The sequence below is a fragment of the Notamacropus eugenii genome, chromosome 3 (assembly GCF_028372415.1).
Source record: "Notamacropus eugenii isolate mMacEug1 chromosome 3, mMacEug1.pri_v2, whole genome shotgun sequence".
NCBI lineage: Eukaryota > Metazoa > Chordata > Mammalia > Diprotodontia > Macropodidae > Notamacropus > Notamacropus eugenii.
Genome location: NC_092874.1, coordinates 217,762,313 through 217,782,692, shown reverse-complemented (window position 1 = coordinate 217,782,692; position 20,380 = coordinate 217,762,313). Strand labels below are relative to the sequence as shown.

The following is a 20,380-nucleotide window of genomic DNA, read 5'->3' as shown; positions in this document are numbered from 1 at the left end:
TGAATATGAAGGGATAATAGCTAAAAAAATAAAATTAATGGGAGAGAGGAAAATACTGGGAGGAGGAGAAATAGAATGGGTAAGTTATCTCTCACATAAAAGAGGCAAGAAAAACCTTTTTTAATGGAGGGGAAGAGGTGGGAGGTGAGAGGGAAAGGATGAACCTTATTCTCATCGGATTTGGCTTATGGAGGGAATGATGTACACATTCAGTTTGGTATGAAAATCTATCTTACACTACAGGAATGCAGGGAAGAAGGGTGTAAGGGGGTTGGGAGGATAATATAAGAGATGGCAAATGGGAGGAGGGGATAATTAGAAGTAAATACTTTTGAGTAGGGATAGGGTCAAAAGAGAGAATGGAATAAATAGGGAGCAGAATAGGATGGTGGGAAATATAATTAGTCTTTCACAACATTACAGTTATGGAAGTGTTTTGCATGACTACATATGTATAACCTATATCAAATTGCTTGCCTTCTCAGTGGGGATGAGTGGGGAGAGAAGTTGGAACTCAAAGTTTTAAAAATGTTATGTTTACTATTGTTTTTACATGTAACTGGGAAATATGATATAAAGACAATGGGGTATAGAACTCTTTCTTGTCCTACAAGAAAATAGAGAGGAAGGGAATAAGAGAAGAGAGGGGTGTGTGAGAACAGAAGGCAGATTGGGAGAAGGGGAAATCAGAATGCATACTGTCTTGGGGTAGGCAGAGGGGAGAGATCGGGAGAAAATTTGAACTCAAAATCTTCTGGAAGTGAATATTGAAAAGTAACAAATTAATTTTAAAAATCTGAAAAAAATGCATTTTGAAGCTATGCCACTTAGTGCATATATGTTTAGTATTGATATTACTTTATTGTCTGGGACCTTTTAGCAGGATGTAGTTTCTTTCCTTATCTCTTTTAATTTGATCTATTTTTGCTTTTGCTTTTTCTGAGATCAGGATTGCTACCCTTGCTTCTTTTTTAACTTTAGTTGAAGCATAATGTATTCTATTCCAATCTTTTGCCTTTATTCAGTATGTGCATTCCCCTGCTTCAGATGTATTTCTTGTAAACGTATTGTAGGATTCTGGATCCTACTTTCTGCTATCTTCTCTGGTCTGCCTTTTCTTCTGTCAGTCTTGCCTGTCCAGCCCTATTATTTGACATCCTTTCCTCCTACTTTCCTGTGGAGTTAGATTTCTGTACTCAACTGACTGTGTACATTATTCCATCTTTGAGCCAATACTGATGAAAGTAAGGTTCACATGATGCTCATTGCTGATTCTCCCATCTTTCCCTCCATTATAATATGTCTTTCTTGCCTCTTCATGTGAAATAATTTACCCTCTTCTATCTCTCGCTTTCTTCTGTACCCAGTGTACTCCTCTTTCTCATTTATTAGTCATTTTTAATGTCATTCCCTTAAATCCACTTTATACCCGTCTCCTCTGTTTATGTATATTCCTTCTAGTTGTACTATTAGTGATACAATTTTTAAGAATTACAAGTATCATCTTCCCATGCAGGAAACCAAAAAGTTCAACTCCATTGAATCATTTAGATTTATTTTCCCCCTTTACCAGGCCTTGACATTGGAGAACAAATTTTTTGTTCATTTCTGATCTTTTTCTTATGAAACTTGTAATCCTTCTATTTCACTCCATGGTCATTTTTTTCTCCTTGAAGCATTATGCTAAATTTTGGTAGATTGATGATTCTTGGTTACAGTCTTAAATTTTTTATCTTCAAGAATACCATGTTTCATGATGTCTGATCCTTTAATGTTGTTGCTGCCAAGTCCTGTGTAATCCTGATTGTGGCTCCCTGATATTTGAATTGTTGCTTTCTGGCCACTTGTCATATTTTTTCCTTGATTGGTAATTTGTAATTTCCTTCATCTGTAATTTTTCTTGACCTGTAATCTGTAATTTTCTTGTTCTGTGATTTGACTATAACGTTTCTTAGATTTTTTATTTTGGGTTCTCTTTTCTGAGTTTATCAGTTGATTCTTTCAGTTCCTATTTTGCCCTCTGGTTTCAGGGTATTAGGGTAGTTTTCCTTGATAATTTCTTGAGTGATACTGTCCTGGTCCTCCTTTTGATTATGGTTTTTAGATAGTCCAGTGAGTCTGATGTTATCTCTCCTATTTTCCATGTCTGTTGTTTTTCCTATGAGGTATTTTACATTTTCTTCTATTCTTTTCATTCTTTTGAATTTGTTTGATTGATTTTTAACCTCTTCTATACTATTTAGCTTCCAGTTCTTGTAACAATGAGCACCCCACGGTACACAGGGGTGCCTGCTATCACAGTTTCTTAGATATGTATACACAAAAGAAAGCAACTTTCAAGGGGTTAATAGCCACTTTAATCAATCACATGTATCATTCACCCAGTTCAAGTGAGTCAACACCCTGAACTTCAAAGAAAATACAGGAAAATCCTGGCTTCCTCTGCCTGAATTCAACAGACAGGTTCAACTGTCTGACCATAGTTACCAGAGTGGGAAGCACTGACTTCTGGGTTTTGAAAGCCAGAGGGCTCCTTTAGCAGCTTCACAGAGTCCTTATCTGGCCAAACAAACACTTTCAGTCACTAAGCCCCAAAGTAAAACCTCAGCTCAGATTATTTATACCTTTTTTAAGCCAGAGAGCATCACAACCCTCTAGGACCCATACCTCATTAACAAAAGGTATGGACCTTCCCACAAATCTTCCCTAAACAAACTCCCCTTAATAGGCAAGCCTGTTAATGGGTGGGGAAGATCTTTAATCATATTAAAATAATTAATAATACAAATACTGTTTCTAGTTAAATAAATTCTTGTTTCTGTACTTTACTGCTAGTAAAAACTCTTGATTGATAAAGGCAGGATTCAATCAGAGACACTTGATTATACTAAAACAAAAACAGCAGAAGATCCTATTTTGTTTGCCATCACAGTTGTCCAGTTCTAACTTTTAGACAGTTGTTTTCCTGTTTTTGTCCTTCCTTTTTTCTCTTTATCCAGTTGTACTTTTTAAGGAATTCTTTTCTTCAGTTAACTTTTGTATCTCCTTTTTTATTTGGCCAATTCTACTTTTTAGACAGTTATGTTCTCTTTCTTGGCCGTTGATTCTTTTTTGATAATTTTATTGCATCATTCTCCTTTCTTTTCCAATTGTTCTTCTACTTCTCTTGCATGATTTATTAAAACAATTTATTTATTTCTAGTTTCTATCATTCACTTCCATAAGTTTTAAATTTTCTCCACTTTCCTTCCCACCCTCCTTCCCAAGAAGGCATGCAATTTCAATAGAGGCTCTAAATATATATTCTTATTCAACATACTTTCACATTAGTCATGTTGTATAGAAGAATTAGAACAAATTGGAGGAACCATGAGAAAGAAAAAACAAAACCAAACAAAGAGAGTAAATAGTATGCTTTGATCTGCATTCAGACTCCATATTTTTTTCTGCATGTGGATGGCATTTTCCATCATGAGTCTTTTGGAGTTGTTTTAGGTCCTTGCATTGCTGCGAAGAGCTATGTCCATCAAAGTCAGACATTGCACAATGTGGCTGTTACTGTGTATAATGTTCTCCTGGTTCTTCTCATTTGACTCAGCATCAGTTCAAGTAAGTCTTTCTAGGTATTTTTGAAATCAACCTGCTCATCATTTCTTTTACCACAACAGTATTCCATTACATTCATATACTACAACTTGTTCAGCCATTCCCCAATTTATGGACATCCCCTCAGTTTCCAGTTCTTGGTCAGCACAAAAAGAGCTGCTGTAAATATTTTTGTATGTGTGGGTACTTTCCCCATTTTTATAATCTCTTTGGAATACAGTCCTAAAAGAGATATTGCTGAGTCGAAGCATATTCACATTTTTAAAGCCCTTTGGGCATAGTTCCAAATTGCTCTTCAGAGTGGTCTGATCAGTTTACACCACCAGCAATGCATTAGTGTTCCAGTTTTTCTACATTTCCAACATTTATAATTTTCTATCTTGTCATGTTAGCCGTCTGATAGGTGTGATGGGGTACCCAAGAGTTGTTTTGATTTGCATTTCTCTAAACAATAGTGATTTAGAGCATTTTTTCACATGATTATACATAGTTTTAATTTCTTCCTCTGAAAACTGCCTGCTTATATCCTTTGATCATTTATAAATTGGGGAATGACTTGAATTCTTATAAATTGGAATCAGTTCTCTATATATTTTAGAAATGAAGCCTTTATCAGAGACACTGGGTATAAAAATTCTTTCCCAGTTTTCTGCTTTCCTCCTAATTTTGGTTGCATTGACTTTGCTTGTACAAAAACTATTCAATTCAGTGTAATCAAAATTATCTACTTTGCATTTCATAGTATTCTGTTATTCTTGTTTGGTCATAAATACCTTTGATCTCCATAAATCTGATAAACAAACTATTCCTTGCTCTCCTAATTTGCTTATAGTATCAAGTTTTTATGTCTAAATCTTTCTTACATGATTTTTTAACTCCCTTCCATGGATTCTTTTTGGGCTTGAGACAACTTCCCATTTTTCTTTGAGGTTTTGCCCTTATGTGTTTTGACATTGTTCTTCTCTTCTGAGCTTGTGTTTTGTTCTTCCCTTTCTATTGTTAGATTCTTTTTTTATTGCCCATTTCTTTTAGCTATTTTCCTTTCTTTTAAATTTGATCTGTCTTCCTGGGGTTTTTGGGGCACTGTCTCAGGCTTCTTGTGTGAGGGGCTGCAGGCTCTGGCCATTTACCTGGTGTGGCACTGAGTTCCCTTGAGACCTATGGGTTAACTCCCATGTCTGGTGCTGCACTGAGTGATAGGGTGGAGGATTTTTGGTGCTGTTGGAGTCTCTAGGTGTCTGGAAGCATGCCTTTTGCTGAGCCAGGATCCTAGTGCTGGTATGTGCTGAGTCAGGTGTTTCTGCATTTCCCCAGCACACGTGAAAGTCTAGCTGATCAAAGTTGCCTGTTTTCATTAAGCTAGCTGAAGCATATGAAGGTTTGGCTTCTGGAGGCTGCCTGATTCCCCAGGGCTGTGGTGAAACATATAGAGATCAAACCACTAGAATCTGCTTGTTTGCCCTGAGTTATCCTGAAGTACATGGTTGTTCTTAGGAACTGGAATCTGCAAGTTCCCCTGGCTATGGTAGTCATGTGATGGGCCTTGTTGGTGTTTTTCTGCTACACTACCCTGGGGCTCAAAAATCTCCTGCTTGTTTGCTAAGGTTGGGCTTTCTACTTTCTTGCTGGGACACTTCCTGTCCTGGATTGTGCTCTCCTTTTGTCCAAGTGAGACAGACCTCCTCTGTCTTCCAAGTTTCTTGGAGGTAAAAGATTGTTTCATCCTGTGCTGGCTTTTCTATTCCAAGATTTGTTTTTGGAGGTGAATATGAGAGAGTTATGACAATTTACTGATTATTCCTCCATCTTGGCTCCTGGAAGAGTCTACATTTATCTCTTTAAATCTCAATTTTTTCATCAGTAAAATGAAGGTTTTGGACTGGATGACCTCTGAGTCACTTTCTGCTCTTAAGTTTGATTCTATGGATGAGAAAACTTAAAACCATATCTCTTTAGATTTCTTTATCATTGTCTCTTCTGATATTATTTTAGAACTTTTCTAGAATATTTGTGTGAAAATCTTTACTTGATCTTTTTATTCCAGCTTACTATGGTCCTTTACCTCTTTTGCCCCTTGTAGTAAAATACCTTGGAAAGGCTGTCTGCGATAGGTGACTTGATTTTTTTTCCTCCTCTTCCTCTCTTCTTAAACCTTTTGAGTTTGGCCTTTGACCTTATTCTACTGAGACTGCTCTCTCCAAAGTTACCTTAGTTGCCAAATACAATGGCCCTTCTCAGTGCTCATTCTTATTGACCTCTACAGTTTTTGACACTGTTGATCACTCTTTCTTGATACTCTCTTCTCTTGGTTTTTAGGAATACCACTCTTTCTCAGTTTTCCTGCCTATCTGACTGCTCCTCAGTATCTTTTGCTGGATTCTTATCCAGATCATGTTCTCTTAACTGTAGGTATCTTACAGGACTCTGTTGTGGGTCCTCTTTTCTTCTGTCTGTATACTACTACTTGGAGATCTCATGAGTTCCCATGTATTTAATTAATCTCTATTATGATAATTCTCCTGTCTACCTATTTTGTCCTATCCTTTTTGCTGACTTTCAGTCTCATACCTCAAACTGCCTTTCACACATCTTAAACTGCATGGCTCCCCTAACCCCAATCTCCACTTTTCCTATTACTGTTGAGGTCTCTAACTTCCTCCCAGTCCCTCGGACTCAAAAAGTAGATTTCATCCTCAACTCCTCCCTATCTTTTACTGCTCCCCCTATCACCACCCACAATCCAATCTATTGCAAAGACCTCTTAATTATACCCCCTTCTCTCCCCTGACACTGCTACCATTTTGGTGTAGGCCTTCATCACCTCATGCCTAGACTATTGCAATAGTCTTCTGGTGGATGCCTCAGGTCTCTCTTCATTCCTGTCCATCCATCATTCCGCCACAAAGTGATTTTCCTGAATCTCATGTCTGACCATGTCAACCTCTACTCATTAAACCCTAGACTATAGCTTCCAAAATCAAATACAAAGTCCTCTGTTTGGTATTCAAAATGTTTCATAACCTAGTCCCCTTCTACCTGTCCAGTCTGGTTGTTTTACTCTCCACAACATATTCTTTAATCAGTGTCATTGATCTTTCTATTCTAAGAAGAAGACACTCCATCTCTTAGCTCTGGGCATTTTCTCTGACTGACCCCCCTGCCTGAAATTCTGCTCTTTCTCAAGTCTACCAGCTGACTTCATTGGGTTTCTTTAAGGCCCAACAAAATCTCATTTTCTACAGGAAGCCTTCCCAACTCCTCTTAATTCTAGTGCCTTCCCTTTGTTAATTGTTTCCTATTTATCTTGTATATAGATTGTATATATTTGTTTGTGTATTGTCTATTTCATTAGATTATGAGCTCGTTGAGGCTAGGGACTATCTTTTGCCTTTTTTTCTATCTCCAGAACTTAGCATAGTGCTTGGCAGATAGTAGGTGCCCAATAAATCTTTATTGATTGATTGAAATCTTGGTTCCTTTTGTTGTTCCTTATTTAGAAGTGACCTGTCTTATGGTGTTAAACTCTTGAGAGAAAGGGTTTGCTGATTATTGTTGGTTGTTGGAATTCTCAGCACGTTCAGATATCATGATATAAGATATCAACACAGATATCATGTCTTTGCAATGAATGAATAGGATCCATCTCTTTAAATTGTTCTCCATGTAGTCTGGAACCAATAAAAAATTCTCATAGATAGTTTTTTGGTTTTTGGATATTGGAGAGAAGAATATATTCTTTTCTTTCATGAATGATTTGTAGTTATAGTTACATGGGGCATTTTGGTTCAAATATCAACTCTATCTAGCTGAAAAGCTAATTCAGGGTTTTAAAGCTGAAAAATTCAGTGGCAGGGAGTGCTAAGGGCAGATAGAATCTGTCAGTAAATGGTCTTAAAAATATCCTTAAGAATTTGAGAGAGTGGTAGAGAATTAGGGTAAAATTTGCATGCTGAAGTGAGATCTTTTGTTTCTTTGTTGTGCCTTAAGTGGAAATTTCTCTTAAAAACTTCCATAATAATCCTCATTTTCTGTTTTAGGCAGCAGAGACCTTTGAGACTGGAAGTGGTGAAACCCACACTACCTCTCCTGCTATTCCATGGGCAGCATTTCCAACAGGTATTGATTTTTAATGATTGGCAACTGTCTTACATTTTCACATATATTCTTATTATTTTTTTTAGTTTTTTCTGTACCTTATTGAGGCACTTATTCTCTGGGTTGGAAATAGGATGTTGAATCCATTCTTTAACTTATTTCTTATGTAACTAATGTGCAGTGTTGCTTGCAGATTGATTCTGAAGATGGTAAAGTAAACATTAAATGCATCTTGAGTTCTATTCACATTCTATAAATGGCCTGAGTTTTAGAAAGCAAATGTACCAAATAATTTTTCACTGTTTATTCACTTTAATGGTAAGAGAATCTCTCTGTTCCTCAGAATAAAAGAGATTCTCCATTGTCAACATAAAAAAACATGAAGTATATTTATTATGAATTTAGAGAAAGACCATTAAAAATATTAAAAATTAGAATTGATAATGAAGATGAAAATGTACTTGTTAAAAATCATATATAAAAATTAATTCCAGTAAGATGGACTAGTTGAAAGATCTAAGGAATGGCAACTAGCTTTCATATACATACTGCTTTGTACTTAGTAGATGAATAGTGGGTGCTATTATTGATATTAATAAATTGTTATTGGTTATTGATAATCTTTACATAGTATTTTAAGACACTTTTGTTCAGCCATCCAAGTCAGCTAAAAGGGAGAAATTGAATGCAGAGATTTTCTTTCCAAGCGTCTTTGCTTAAAATACTTAAAACATCTTATAAATATTAAGGCCTATTTATTCAACAAATATTTATTGAATACCTGTGTTCAAGATACTGTGATTGATTTGGGGAATGTAGCAAATAACATCTGTACCCTCAAAACAAGAGAATAAATGCATCTTAAGTATGGTATAAAGCATCATGTGGTTAGTGTCATAAGAATAATGTGAACACTGTGGAGGAGAAGATCACTTGCAACTGGAGAGATCATGATTGATCAGGGTTTCCTAACAGAAGTGGCATTTGAGGTGGACAATGAATTTTAATGCATTTTAAAAGGCAGATATTGGAGAAGGAGAACCACCTAGGAAGAGTAAAACAAGTTCTCCAGAGTTTGGAGAGATCATGTGTTTAATATGCTCATAATGTTGAGTAGGCAGCTAGGTAGCAGAAAGAATAGAATGTTGACCCTGGAGTCAGGAGTACTGTGACTGTGGGCAAGTCACTTAACTCTGCTTGCCTCAATTTCTTATCTGTAAAATGAATTAGAGAAGGAATTGGCAAACCACTCCAGTATCTTTGACAAAACAACTCCAAAAGTGGTCATGGAGAGTCAGATTTAACTGAATGACTTAACAAGAATGGTAAAAAAGATTGACAGAAGGAGAACAATTGAGCAAGAAAGCTGGAAAAGCATATTGAAGCTGTTTTATATGGAGTCTTGAATGCTAAGCTTACTAGTTTCTACATTATTTGGTAGACAAGAAAGAACCATTAAAGGTTTTTTAATTAGGGAATTAAACTTGTAAAGCTGTACTTGAAAATGAAAAGGAGTGAGAATGTTAAGAGAAAATTTTGAAGAAAGAATCAGTTGGATTTTGTGGCTGATTAAGATGTAAAAAAGAGAAAGAATAAAAAAAGAGCTTATATTTATAGAGGGCTTTAAGGGGTGTGAAGCATTTTACTCATGTTTTCTCACTTAATGCTGACAACAACCAGTTGAGGTAGATAATATTATTATTGCCATTTTTTATGATGTGGAGAACAATGAAAGAAGGTGACTTAATGACAATCACAGAACTAACAAGTATCAGAGGTGGAATTTGAACCCAAATCACCCTGACTTTAAGTCTCTAGAACCATTTACTATGCTACAATGATTAAAGATTTGAAATTTGATTTCTTCTTCTGAAAACTACCTATTAGATCCTGTGAACATTTATCAGTGGCAGAGTGGCTCTATTTTTATAAATTTGTCTCAGCTCTTTATATATTTGAAAAAATGAAATTTTTATCAGAGAAACATGCTCCAGTTTCCCACCTCACCTCCAGTTTCCTGCTTTTCTTCTAATTTTCACTGCAATGGTTTTGCTTATATAGCTTTTTAAAAAATTTTATGGAATCAAAATTATCCATTCTGCCTCTGTGGATCTGTCTCTTGTGTGGAAAATGAACTCTATCACTATTCATAGATGTGGCCTAGTCACTGCCCTCCTTGTATATCCTCTTTTCTTTACCCAGGTAAGACCTCTGCTCTCTTTTGACTACAACCACTGCTTTCTGGCTTGTAACTATGACCTGATCCTGTCCCTAGTGCTAGCACCAGAATCTCTGTTTGACCTTTCAGTCCCTTTATTGTACCTTTGCATTACGCATACATGGTGGTATCACCACTGCTGCTACCATTGCTGCTTCTGCCACTTTTGCCACTGTTGCTGCTTTTGCAACCTTCAAGGCCCACACCTGGTACCACTTCCACTGTGCCACATTCCTAGCCAGCTGCCACTCCAGTGTCAACAGACCTGTCTTTCTGTTCTCCTAAACTTTCCTGGGTTGGAAAAATGATTCACTGTGACTTTTTGTTGGTTATCCTGCTCAGAATTTAGTGTGACAAATATTTTTAAAGTTGTTTAGAGGGATGTGTTGGGAGAACTTGGCAAAAAAGAGTGATCACTTTATTCCATTGTCTTGGCACCACACCCCATGATCTATGATTTCAATAATGTGTGTACTACACCCACCAGACAAATCAAAATCCCTCCATGCTTTAATACACAGTTACATAAATTTCATAAGGGACAAAACCAGATTTATCACCTAGTAGTCAATATTCTAGTGATGAAGCTCCTTTGACATAAGTAGCCTACTAGTTGGATGAGAAATATGTTTAGTATTTTGTTATTCATCTTATATTTGATGTTTTGGTGTTTGATCTTGAGCAGAGTTTTCAAAGATTTCATTTACCTCTCTTCAACAATGGGACATTGTCATAGGACTTTAGTGACATTTGGGAACATGCTAGTAATAATGATAACTTCAGATATTTTAAAAATTTCATTTCTCAAAGTAACCCTACAAGGGATAGAATAAATAGTCCCTTATATCATTGAATCATTGAAGTGAAAGAGATCAATGAATATCCATGAATAAATGATCTAATTGTGAGTGACTATCTTTAACATCCTACACATCCACTTATCATCCTGTTTACCTTCTAGACAAACTCCAGCTTGTTATTATCCATGCTAGATGAAAAGTGCCGCTTAGAACTAGGCATAATCCTTCAGCTGTGATCTGTCCACTGTGGAGGAGAGCAGAAATATCAGTTCACACATTCTGGATGATATGCCTTTCAGTATTGCCTTAGATTCCTTTCTCTCTTCTTCTTTAATGTTTTTATTCTGAGTATCTCAGATTCTCTTAGTTGGATGGGATTTCATAGATCATATAGTCAAATCCAAACCTGTGCAAGAATCACCTCTACAAACCACTTAAGAAGTGGTGATCCATCCTTTGCTTGAAGATCTCCAGTGAGGGGGAACTTTCTACCTCTTGGAGTAATTTGTTTTTTCTTTTTTCTTTTTTTTCACTTTAACCTATACCATTCACAGCATTATACTAGAAACAAAAGAAATAGACCAGAATGGACAAGTCATTGATCCTTTTCCATGGAACTTAAAATATAAAGTCCTAACTTCACTTCCATCTCTCTCTCTCTCTCTGTCTCTCTCTCTCTCTCTCTCTCTCTCTCTCTCTCTCTCTCTCTGTCTCTCTCTCTGTCTCTCTCTCTCTCTCTTCATATAATATGTGTATGTATGCATATGTATATGTAAATCTTTAAAACTGAATAAATATAAGATTAAAATTAAAACATCTACCTCCAAGTCTTCTAGCAGTTGAAGTTCACTTGTCTCAAAAAACCGTTTAGTTTTATAGCAGACATTCTTTTTGCTGGGTTTTAGCAATGAATTCTAAAAATGGAAGGAAAAGAAAATTTCTAAAGGTCACTATGAAAAGTAAGGTACAATAGGTTTATATATAGCCAAAAAGTTTTCAATATATGAAAACATGATTTGATTTCCTCTGTCTGATGGAGAAGTCTGTTTCTCACTCTAGAGTCTGGAAAATGTTTATATAAGAATGATATGAACAGTCTGATTAGTATAATAGTCTAATCACCTCCAGACTAAATTCTGTTAGACAAGATGGAAATCCTAAGCATATAAAGTTGATTCTTTTAATACTAATAAAAGAGAAAAGAAAGCAGCTTTTCTCTGTTATGTTGTCTGCTCTTCTGCCTATTTCCACCTAGGATAATAATTTAAAAAAATATTTTTTTTATATTCAAAAATTTTCTTATAGATCTAAAGCCCAGGAAGAAGCGTAAAAAAACACAACAGACCAATGACATCTCCCCTCCCATCCCCAAGTTACAATCTCCCCTCCCTATTTCTGAAAAGAAAAGCCCTCGTTCTTATAGGAAGAATGTGAGAGTTTTCTTGTCTTTCAAAGCAAAAGCAAAAATAAAATAAAAGACATGAAGAAGGTACCTCATGCTGAAAGGTACCAGAGACAATGAAGTAATATCAATACTAAACATATATGCACCAAATAGTAATAAATTTTTGAAGGAGAATTTGAATGAGGTACAGGAGGAAATAGACAGTAGAACTGTACTAGAGGGGAGTTCAACTTTCCCCTGTCAGAACTCCATAAATCTAACTGAAACAAACAAGAAAGATGTTAAGGAGGTGAATAACATTTTGGAAAAAATTAGATATGATAGATCTCTGGAGAAAATTTGAATGGAATAGAAAGGAATATCCTTTTTTCTCAGCAATACATGACAGTACATACATAAAAATTAACCATGTATTAGGACATAAAAACCTTACTGCCAAATGCAGAAATGGTAGATGCACCCTTTTTAGATTTTAATGCAATAAAATTTTATTCAGTAATTGGCAATGAAAAGATAAATTAAAGTTACTTGGAATCTAATAGTTTTGAAATAAAGATCATAAAAGGCTAGTTCAGTAACAGTGATAATAATGACAAACAGCTAGCATTTATATAGCTCCTGCTATGTGTCAGGCTGCGTGCTAAACATTTTACAGATATTATTTCACTTGATCCTGTGTCAGGCTGCGTGCTAAACATTTTACAGATATTATTTCACTTGATCCACACAACTCTACTGGGAAATACATCCCATTGTTATCCCCATTTTACAGTTGAGGAAACTGAGGCAAATGGCACAAAGTGAATTACTGAAGGTAACACAACTAGCTAGTATCTGCGGCTGGAGATAAATTCAGGTATTCCTGATTGCAGATTTAGTGCTGTATCCACAGTGCCACCTAACTGCCTCCTAGTTTATATAGTTTCTAGTTGAACAACATTTGTGTATAGTTTGGGGTGAATTTGGGAAAACCAATAATTTTTCCAGTGTTATAGTTTATACCTTGAATGTGACTTGGTATGAGTAATATATGAATAAGAGCTCTGACTTTGTTAAGTAGATGTGAAGTTTTTGCCCAGCTTCCCTGGATTTTCTTATATAAGATAAATCTAAAGTAGAGCCAACTGTTTGTATAAAAACAGTACAAAAAAAAAAAAGAATACTAGGATGACTCTTGATTATGTGTTCTTGAACTTACAGCCACTTGCTAGTTCTATTTCTTTAGGTAACTCATCTTGCCTCTCAGAACCTCTGTTTTCTCATATGAGACAGAGAATAATATCTACTACTTCCTCTGCTGTTGTGGGAATCAACTAAGTCAGTAAATAAGAAATATTATGTAAATGTGATGTATCAGGCCATTCAGTATATTCCTTCTGTGCCATCCTATATAGGCAAAATAGTATAGTATTTAGAATTCTGGTCTTGGGTTCAAATTCTACCTCTTACAGTTACTAGCTCTAGGACTCTGGGTCCAAGTCCCTAGAGTCTCCTTGGGATTTGTCTTTGAAGTCATAGGTGGGTTGCTATGCCATTGATAAATGGTATTCCTATTTCTGATTTCCTTTTGCTAATGAAATCACAGACCCTTAGTTGGGTTTTCCCAGGTCTGGATTGGATTTCTAGATTCTTACTCAAAATTGGTTTCTGACAAGGATCAGTCATATATCTTGGTGAGTCTCATCTTACCATAGGCAGTTTTATTAAAGCAGTAGAAATAAATGTGAGCGTAGATATGTCCTGGTAATTCTGTCTCTCAGCTAATAGACTGCTCTGTATCAGTTATATTAAATTAATTGAATTATTTGATATTACATTAAACAAAACTTAAGATCTTTGAGGACAGGGCCATTTTGTTTTTATTTCTGTGTCCTCAGTACCTAGTATGGTACCTGGTGCATGGTAGGCAATATATGATTCTAAACTTCATGTATGACTGCCTGGCAGTCTTAATAGGTTAATGGGAACTGCTGAGGGAGAGGAGGTATCTTCATAGATAATTCCTGCTATATAGTGGTGGGATTTTGTTGTTGTTGTTGTTTTTAACATATAACATTCAGTGACTTCATGGTAATAAAATCAATGTTAAGGAGAATTGAAGTTATTCCTTCAGGCCAGAGAAGGATCACTGAGTCTTAGAAAATCAGATTCTAAACTGTTGGTTTTCCTGGTGGCTTTTAGAATAGAAATGACTCAGAACAGGTACAGACAATAGACTAAGCAGAGTAGAAGTTTCAGATTCTGTCCAACTTAAACCTTTCTCAGGGTTGAAGGTGAGTGGATAGACCTTCTGCTATAATTCCTAGCAGGGTAGAGGTGAGGTGATATTGTTGATACATATAAAGAACTATATTTCATTTTGTGTGACTCATCTAGATAAACAGTTAGATTGTAAAGAAGGTAGTAAGTACTACTACCTAATTACACAGAAAATCAAACTAGCCTATAGTAATAAGTAATCTTTAATTTTAAATCCCATTTTAGAACTTTAATTTGGCAATAGTTCAGTTGGGTGGGATGATATGCAAAAAATGAGATGCCTACTATGTTAATTTTAACATATAAAGTAGTAAATTAATATGGAATCTGAAGATAATTTTGATGATGCAGACATTTAAATATTATAATTAGTATTATTAATCAGTTTGGTTATTGATAAGTGTTAAAATCAATAGTTTTTCTTTTACTAATTGTTTCTTAAAAACTGAATAAAAGTTTGTCAGATAATTTTTTCTTTAAATAGTATTTGTTTTTCAACTATATGTAGAGACAAATTTTAACATTCATTGTTTAAATCAAACTTTGAGTTCCAAATTTTCTCCCTTCCTTACTCCTCTCCCTCCTCTCTAAGATAGTAAGCAATTTGATATAGGTTATATGTATCATGTAAAATATATTTCCATATTAGTCATGTTGTGAAAGAAGAAACAGAACAAAATGAAAAAAAAAAGCTACAAAAAATAAAGTGGAAATGATATCCTTCAATCTGCATTCAGACTCCGTCAGTTCTTTTTTTGGGATATGGATAGCATTTTCCATTCTGAGTCTTATGGAACTGTCATGAATTGTTGTATGACTGAGAAGAGCTAAGTCCATCATAGTTGATTATGGCACAGTATTGCTGTTTCTATATATGATGTTCTCCTGGTTCTGCTCACTTCACTTTGCATCAGTTCATATCAGCTTTCCAGGATTTTCTGAAATCTGCCTTCTGATCATTTCTTCCAGCATGATAGTATTCCATTATATTCATATGCCACAACTTGTTCAGCCATTCCCCAATTGATGGGGACCCCCTCAATTTTCAGTTATTTGCTACTAGAAAAAGGGCTGCTGTAAGTCTTTTTGAACATATAGGTGATCCCTTTCCCTTTTTAAATGACCTCTTTGGAATGCAGACCCACTATTGATATTGCTGGATCCAAGGGTATGCACAGTTTGATTGTCCTTTGGGCATACTTCCAAATTGCTCTCTAGAATGACTAGATCAGTTCACAACTCCCCCAACAGTGTATGAGTGTCCCAGTTTTCCCATATATTCTCCAACAGTCATTTTCCTTTTCTACCAGTTTTTGCTAATCTGATAATTGTGAGGTAGTACTTCAGAGCTGTTTTAATTTGTATTTCTCTAAGCAACGTTGATTTAGAGCATTTTTTTCTTATGACTATAGAGAGCTTTTATTACTTTATCTGAAAATTTCCTGTTCATATCCTTTGACCATTCATCAGTTGGAGAATGACTTGTATTATAAATTTGACTCAGTTGTCAATATGCTTGACAACAGAGGCCTTTATCAGACACTTGCTGTAAAAATCATTTCCCAGATTTTTGCTTTCTTTATAATCTTGGTTTTATTGATTTTGTTGACACAGTTAAATTTCAGAATGATTTCTTGTACACGTTGGGAAGATTTATGCATTCCAGATAACCTGAAGCATGAATTATATATTTCTACAGAATCTCAAATCACTATAAACTCTTAAGTATTCTGTTTTATTTCCTTTGAAATATAAGATGAAATATAAATACGTTTTATATTCTTTTGAAATAAAATAAAATACTTAGAGTTTATAAATATTTCATATGTCTAATATAAATTTAATGCATATTGGATATCCTTCATTTTGATCATTTTACTGGAAGATTTGCTTAATTATATTTTATGAAAATTTTATTTGTATATTTTTCAATTAACCACTTTAACCAGTGTTTGCTCACTTCCCCCAAAGAAAAGCAAAACCATTGTGAAAAATATGCATAATTCAGCTAGAAAATATGTATTTTCACATTGCCATGTAAAAAATATTTCTCATTCTGCATCCTGAGTCTGTCTCTCTTAGGAAGTAGGTAGCATTTTTCATCATCTTCTGGAGTTGTGGTTTGCAACGTGTTGATTAGAGTTTTTGAGGCTGTCAAAGTTGTTTATCTTAACAATGTTCTGTCTTCTTTTGATCAGTTTAGATGAAAGTGAGGTTGAAATGTCACTTTGCTACTCTTCTCCATCTTCCTTTTTTGTATAGTCTTCTATTTGCACACCCAAATTGTGTATGAGTTCATTTTTAAAAAAAATTTTTGCAATTACACGTGAAAACTGTTTTTGTATTTTAAAAACATTTGAGTTCCAAATTCCTTCCTTCCCTAACCTCTCCCCTCTTTGAGAAGGCAAGCAGTTTTAAATTATGCATGTGTATTCATACTAAACATATTTCCGTATTAGCCATATTGCTAAACACGAAAAAACCCACAAGAAAAATAAAGTTTAAAGAAACATGCTTCAATCTGTATTCATACACCATCAGTTCTTTGTCTGAGGATGGATAGCATTTTCCTTCAGAGTTGTCCTGGATCACTTATTGCTGAGAATAAGTAGGACATTCACAGTTGATCATCATACATTATTGCTGTTACTGTGTATGATGTTATCCTGGTTGCTCATTTTTATGTGAGATAATTTCCATCATTCTTCCTACCTCCTATCCATTCTCACAGCATGTTCTGTTTATTGTCTCTTTATTTAAAATCATTAGTTTATTAAAGAAACACTCCTAGGTCCTATCTAAATAGATTTCTATAATTTCTGACCATCTTCAGTTATTAGAATGTGAACAATTCATCGATATTTAGTCACATGATTGCTTGCTCTTATTTACCATTTTATATTTCATTTGACTCCTGTGTCGTTCTATAGGATGATTGTGCACTCAGTGCAGCCTTTGAAACTGAGATGCAACAAAGTGTGGATCATTTCTCTGCTGCTTGTGCTAATTTTGGGCTAACAGTTACCACCAAGTGCTCCATCAGGCGCCACCACACCAGCCATACATGGAGCCATTGGTTATAGCAAATGGAGAAATTTTGAATGCTGTGGTTATGTTTACTTACCTTGGTGTAGTGTACTTTCCAGGGATGTACACATTGATAATGAGGTTGATGCACGCATTGCCAGAGATAGCTCATTGTTTGGGAGGCCCTTGAAGGAAAGTATGGGAGAGAAGAGGTATTAGACTGATTACCAAACTGAAGGTGATTGTTATATGCCTGTGAAATCTGTACAGTAGGCCAGGGCCATGCCAGGAAACTGAATTGCTTCCATCTGAATTGCCTTAAGAAGATTCTGAAAATCACCTGGCAGGATATATCAGACACTGAAGTTCTTACTCGAACTAAACTGCCAAGAATTGACACACTACTTCAGATAGTGCAATTCTGATGGGCTGGCCACACTGTTCAAATGCAGAATTTATACTTGCCCAAAAGACTGTTTTATGGAGAACTAACACAGGGCAAGTGTTCACATGGTGGTCAGAAGAAATGATACAAAGACTTTCTCAAGGTCTCTCTTAAGAACTTTGGAATTGATTGTATGACGTGGCACAGATATTGGCACAGGGCCATTCAGCATGGCATGCCCACATCAGAGAAGGTGCTGTGTGCTCTGTGAGCAAAGCAGAAATTAAACAGCTCAAAGGAAATGCAGAATGTGCGAATTTAGAGTTCCCACCCCAAATGTTCACACAGACTATTTGTGCCCAACCTATGGTAGAGCATTCTGAGCTTGTATTGGTCTGATCAACCACAGTTGGACACTTGACTCTAGCAACGTGATGTCATTTTGGTCCTCTTTGAGAATGAATGACAACAACCAATCAACCAATCATCTTGTATTGTAAAGATTCCATACAACTCTGGTCTTTTCATCATGAGTAATTGGAAGTCCTCTATTTCATTAAAATTCCATTTTCCTTTTGTAGGATTATAGTCAGTTTTGTTAGGTATATAATTCTTTGTTGCAAGCCTGTATTCTTTTCTTTTTTGTAATTTCATAACTCAAGCTTTCTGCTGCTTTATAGTGGTACCTGCAAAGTCTTATGTGATCATGACTCTAGCACCTCAGTTCTTTCACTCTTTTTTGCTTTTTGCAGATGTTTTCTTTGATTCATGAGTTCTGGATTTTGTCTATAATGTTCCTAGAAGTTTTCATTTTGGGATTTCTTTCAAGGAGAGACTGGGGATTCTTTCTACTTCCACTTTGTCCTCTGATTCTAAGAGTTGGATTTCTGTTTATTCTGTGTTTTACTTTGAGACTTTGATTGTAAATGTTTTAGTCTTTCTCCAATAGGTTTGTATCTTGAGTGTCCCTGTGACAAAAATAGCTCCTTACAATGAATTTCTTTGATTATTTGCTCATTCTTCCAGCCTTGCTTCTTGATTTTGGACTTTTGCGTTAGGGCCAGGCTCTGTGGACTCCTCAAACGAATGTCAGGGCCTAGCTTGGTCCAGTTTTGTTTCCTATTGTATCCTACTGCTGCTTTCTTAAGATATTGAGTGTTATTTTATTCCAGGAATTCAGGAACAGCTCATACTTAGTCCTTGCAAGTTACATGAGTTAATTTTCTTTATGCTGAAGTTTTTCAGTTTCATGTAATTGAAATTATCTGTTTTATCTTTTGTAATTGCCTTACCCTTACTGGTTAAAAATACATCTTACTGTGAGAGATATGTAAGCTGCTTCTCTTCCAATTTTTTATTATTTCATATATATTTACATATTTATGTATGTTTTAATAGGATAATATAGTTGTTAATAAGGATGTCTAGGTGACAGAGAAGATAGTGATTGGCCTGAAGGAGGACTCATCTTTCTGAGTTCAGACTTGGCCTTAGGTACTTACTAGCATTGTGATCCTGGGCAAGTCACATACCTGATTTTGCCTCAGTTCCTCATCTATAAAATGAGCTGGAGAAGTAAATGGCAAACCACTCTAATAGCTTTGTGAACATAACCCTAAATGAAGATGGTTTGTGAAGAAAGTCGCATATGAACTGAAATGTGAAACAACAAAAATAGTTATGAATGGTTTTCAAATTTTCTTTTGAGAGCAGTTTGCTTATATTATTTGACTTCTTAACCATTGGTCTGTCAGTGAAATAATCAGTTTATCTTGAATATCAGACCTTATTCAGAGATATTTGATGCAAAATGCCAACACCCTGCCTTTCACCTCTCCTCTACAGCTTCTCTCCTTATTCTGACTTCACTGACATGATTTATGCAAAGAATTTTCTACTTCATATAATCAAAATATCTGTTTAAGATCTAATCTTGCTAGTTGTTTGTTTAAGAATTCTTCCTCATTCTATTTTTCTCAGTTTTTAAAATCATGTGACCGTTAATATTTGTCAGGTATCCATTTGGAATATACTATGGTATATGATATAAATATTTTGTCTAAACCTATTTTTTCCTTTTTTTGATTATGAAAAGAAGACATTTGTTTCCCATGTATTTGCAAGTATATGTAGCAAAAAATGTGTGTACAAATATAAACTATTATGTCATAATAAATTTTGTGTCTCATTCTTTTCTGTGTTAGCATAGTTTCTGCTTGAGATCAAAACACCTCTTAGCTCTGTTTTTTTATTTGAACACATCAGAGTTATTATTTGAAAGTTATTATTTGAAATTTATTAAGTAATTTATTATTCATTATATTATATATGATATATATCATTTATTAAGTATTTATTAAGCCATTAAACATTTAATAAGCACTTACTATATTCCGGGCAGTGTGAAGATTTAAACACAACTACGTTTAGTGAAGTTTTGGAAAAAAATGAGAAAGAACAGCTTTGCTTAGTTTCTTTTTTTTTTTTTCATCAATGTGAAATCTAAATGAAAAAATTGTAGATTTTATATTTTAAAGGAATCTGAAAACATTTTCTAGGTCATTTTATTTATAATAGTCATTAAG

General features: G+C 35.1%; 1 protein-coding gene across 15 annotated transcripts in view; it reads left to right on the top strand.

The window, feature by feature from the left end:
* The window catches only part of CCDC91 (coiled-coil domain containing 91), a 580,237-nt gene that overhangs the window by 112,236 nt on the left and 447,621 nt on the right, over positions 1 to 20,380 (top strand). For 13 of the 15 annotated variants that reach the window (XM_072654437.1, XM_072654444.1, XM_072654435.1 and 10 more), the window contains one exon: positions 7,644 to 7,722. The exons of the other annotated variants lie outside the window; for them this stretch is intronic. In XM_072654437.1, the coding sequence (XP_072510538.1) occupies positions 7,644 to 7,722 (79 nt within the window). The remainder of the gene's footprint in view (positions 1 to 7,643; positions 7,723 to 20,380) is intronic. 15 annotated transcript variants of the gene reach the window in all.